This window comes from Bidens hawaiensis, unplaced genomic scaffold, assembly GCF_021521415.1.
Source record: "Bidens hawaiensis isolate Kalapana, Puna unplaced genomic scaffold, B.hawaiensis_p1.1 tig00001920_1, whole genome shotgun sequence".
Lineage (NCBI taxonomy): Eukaryota > Viridiplantae > Streptophyta > Magnoliopsida > Asterales > Asteraceae > Bidens > Bidens hawaiensis.
The window spans coordinates 2,003,005-2,006,913 of record NW_027491107.1 but is presented as its reverse complement, the minus strand read 5'-3'; the positions used below and the strand labels follow the sequence as shown (position 1 = coordinate 2,006,913).

The 3,909-nt window shown below is 34.0% G+C and overlaps 1 protein-coding gene across 1 annotated transcript; it reads right to left on the bottom strand.

Annotated features, from left to right (window-relative positions):
• Positions 1–394: 394 nt before the first annotated feature.
• LOC143599425 (putative GPI-anchored protein At3g06035) lies at positions 395–2,364 on the bottom strand. The gene is made up of 2 exons (XM_077077390.1): positions 2,077–2,364; positions 395–1,087 (listed from the first exon to the last, which is right to left on the bottom strand). The coding sequence occupies exons 1-2, from the start codon at positions 2,156–2,158 to the stop codon at positions 582–584; spliced, it is 588 nt and encodes a 195-aa protein (XP_076933505.1). The 5' UTR covers positions 2,159–2,364; the 3' UTR covers positions 395–581.
• Between the last annotated feature and the right edge of the window lie 1,545 nt (positions 2,365–3,909).

The following is a 3,909-nucleotide window of genomic DNA, read 5'->3' as shown; positions in this document are numbered from 1 at the left end:
ATGGTGTAACACATCACCACGTGCGAGCCATGCCATTGTTTTCTTCTGTTGTGACAAAATCAGTAGGAGAATGGTTATGTGCGACAATATCAGTAGGTGAAGAGAATCTCGTCTCCTACAGCAACCTTAAATTCCTTCATCATTTCTCCTGTGCCATTCTTTGTCCCACGTTAAAAGATTTAATTTAAGCAGTAATTTCACTTCACACATTCCATAACTATTATAATCAACATGATATTTTCCCTACATTCAATCCAGTTTAAATATATAACCACTATAAGAAATACAAGAAATGGTTAATGGTAAGTCATTTGGTTGATGTTTCTAAAAGGTAAAACATATTGTACTAAAAGAAAACTGTACACAGCATTCATAACTACAAAAAGTATGCAGTGTGTGGTAGGAATTATGACAAAGAAACTATAGCGACCAAAACATTCAACTTGAAAGAAATCATTTAAACTATTTTTTTCCATATAACAAAGGTCGAAATGAAAACATATATCCTTCCATTTCTAGACGATTGAGACCATACTAAATACAACAAAACACCACTCATTATCCAAATATAAAACCATCTCTTACCAAATTCCGAACAACCAAGCCAACATAATAACCACCACTGACCAGTTCACACACACGAGCGAACCAAACATGGGTGCACCTACATTTGCAAACGTTCCTGCCGGAGTATTGGTGGTTAGCACCACAACTACCCAGTCGTCCTCTTTACCAATTCCAACTCCACTATACCTCGAATTATTCAAATAACTAGCGTACGAGGACTGCGTATAGTTGGTCAGCACGAGTGTGGGGACCCGTTTAGGCACGCAAACGGGGAGTATGACACCGTCGGCTGTCGTGTTGATGTCTATGTCGCATTTCTTAACTATGTCAGGATAGTTTGCATAGCGAGGTTGGGTGCTTGTGATGATGCTTGGACCGGCCATGGTGCTGCATGCTTTGTCTTGCAATGCTTCGGCTATTTCATTGGCCATGCATCCGGCATTGTCGTTCTTTGATAAGGTTACCAAGTTCCTGGATTGGCGGAAACTATTGATTCCTTGAAGAAGATCGTCTTTTTCATCTGCAAATTATCATGGTACCATAAGTTATTCAACCTATTTTAAAAAATAAAAATAAAAGCAAGCTTGGTTATATAGGCCCGCAAATATTTGTCTAAAATGAACCCACAAGTTAGCTAGATTAGGTACAGTAAATACATAACCAACATATTTAGACTTCAAATCTATAAGCACTTTGTATTAGAAGAGATGTAATGATGTATCAACTAACCCCACATTAACTTTTAACTTATTCCTTAGACTTAGTGTTGTGACGGGGTGGGGGCGTTACGGCCATCTCACCACAATTCAACCTTAAAAATCATTTTGTTGTGGTGGGGTGGGGGCGTGACTCCTAGCCATCTCACCACAATTCAACCTTAAAAAACCATTATACCCACCTAGGTGCCACTCTTTGTGCCTTTGCTAGCTAAAGGGCTAACGCCCAAACGTGGGGCAGCCGATCAGCCCCCCCCTTGTTTTTTTTTAATATGTTGATTAAAAAACCGAGTCCATGACACTTGTTTTTGGGTTAATTAGTTGAATGTCCTACTGCCTCATGATCCTATATTTTAATTTTGATAGCCTTGAGCTAAAACCAAAACTAAGGATTTGTCTTTGGTATGGCTTCAAAGCTAGGATTATAGACCGGCCTTTTACTAAAATAAAGTCATATATTATGATCAAATAGAAAAGCTTTTCTGACATTTAAACTTAATAAAGTTTCAATCATTTAAAATGTTCAAACTTTAGAGACTGTTACGCTCTAATGCTAAATCTTGTTAAATTTTGTGTCTAGTCAACAAAAATTGATTAACGATTCAAGTAATTAACTTATACAAACTTACGTACATAGCATAAAGTTTAAAATCTTGTACGAGCATAAACACTATGGTTAGGAAAACCTTAATTAACAACCTTGTAACCAACCATAACTCAAAAGCAACGACAATATAAATGATAATATTCCAAGAAAACAAAAAATGGAAATTAATAAGAGATGTAGAAATACCACAAAAGACTCGGGTGGGTAGCAAGAAGAAGAAGGCATATAAGATTAGAGAAACATAAACACACACTCTTGGCGACACCATTTTGAGCCAATTTCTAAGTCTGCATGTGTTGTATTTTAAGACCGTAATTAATGCCCGAGGTCGATTTTAACTATGAAAGTGGTACGATGATATGGCATGTTGATGGACACGTGTGAAACATGCATGGGGTTTGGTTTTCTTGTAGATGTTATCCACTATTTATGTGATGCGAACGACCACCGACTGATACAGCTAGCATGCTCATCTAAACTTTTTATCGGTTCAAGTGAAATATGTTAAGAAAGTATAGTTTGAAATTTGAATACTGTTTTGTCTGTCTTATTATATATCTGAACCGTTTTCACGAGTCGAATAACAAGAAGTTTGAACTCAAATTGCCATCACGACACGTGTTTGAACTCAAATCAATTTCGAGCCGAATCTATAACCAGTAACGAAACTAGAATTTTTTTATGGGTTCGAAAATTTTAATACTTGAATTGTTTTCGACGTTAAAGTTTTCGTACCGGGGCGGGTCGAGGCAGATAAATAACATGCAATATAACTATCATAACAAAAGTGTATAGTTAACATTTAATAAAATACAAAGTCATTATATATATATATATATATATATATAAAAGATATTACGTATTATAATTGTTTTTCACATTTTGAAAATGATTCTTAACATTTTCAATCGCTATTTTAAAAAAGAATTAGTTTTCGATACAACAAATGCAAAAATCATCGTCACCCATCAAGCAAAAACTAATCTGGTGGACGAAATATTTAAGTCGGAAATATATGTTATATTTAGACTTTTACGTTATAAGGGATCTACCAAGTTTAATAGTTAATTTTTTAGAATTCATTATCTACCTATCTAATAAAACAATGGGTTTTCAAACAACCCTTTTTATAATTAACCAGGAGCCTTCAAAGTGCCACATGACAACTCCTAAATTTATTCAATTAAATTTAATAATCCAATATTATAGCTTAAATCAAACTATACTTCAAATTCAAATTCACATCTAGCATCTGACGGCAGATTCAATCAAACCTTCTAACCCTAGCAATAGCTTATTCAATCAAACCTTTGTAATCACTACCGCTATGTTCAGTGCTTCGATTATGCAATAATCAATCATGAAGAAACGTTCAATCGATATCTTCTACAAAGTATGTAATATGATTTTGGTTGTATAATTTTTTTAATTTTTCAATTGATTGATTACATTTTTTGGATTGTTTATCAATTTTTTAGTCAATACAACGGTTTGAAATTCAATTCACTACTTCTAACCCTAGCAGTAGCAGATTCAATCAAACCTTTGTAATCCCTTTTAAATAGTGTTCTTCATTAGTGCGGGTGGAAGCGGTTGATGCAGTGGCGGTGGTTTTTTTGATGGGACTGTTAAGACCGGGAGGTTTGCTGCTAGGTGTGGAGTATAATATGGCAGATTATAGCTACAAAAATAGTTTCTCCTAAGTCCTAATTTACTGAAGTCTTAAAGGTAATTCATTTTACCCTAATTCTTCCTTAATAAACTTTGTTACTATGTTTGAAATGCATTCATGGATGTTTATTTTAAGGCTAATCAATTATAGTTATTGAAAGTCTAAATAAATTTTGTAGTTTTTTTTTCCTGATTCAATGATTCCAAAATAAAGTTTGGTTTGTTTGTATGATGTTTTCTAAATCAATTTTTTAAAAAATAGTATGTTTTCTTACAAACAACTGTTTCAGTATGCGTACAATAGATAGTTTCGTTTAGAAAATGTTTTTCGAATCGTGTATTTTGCTC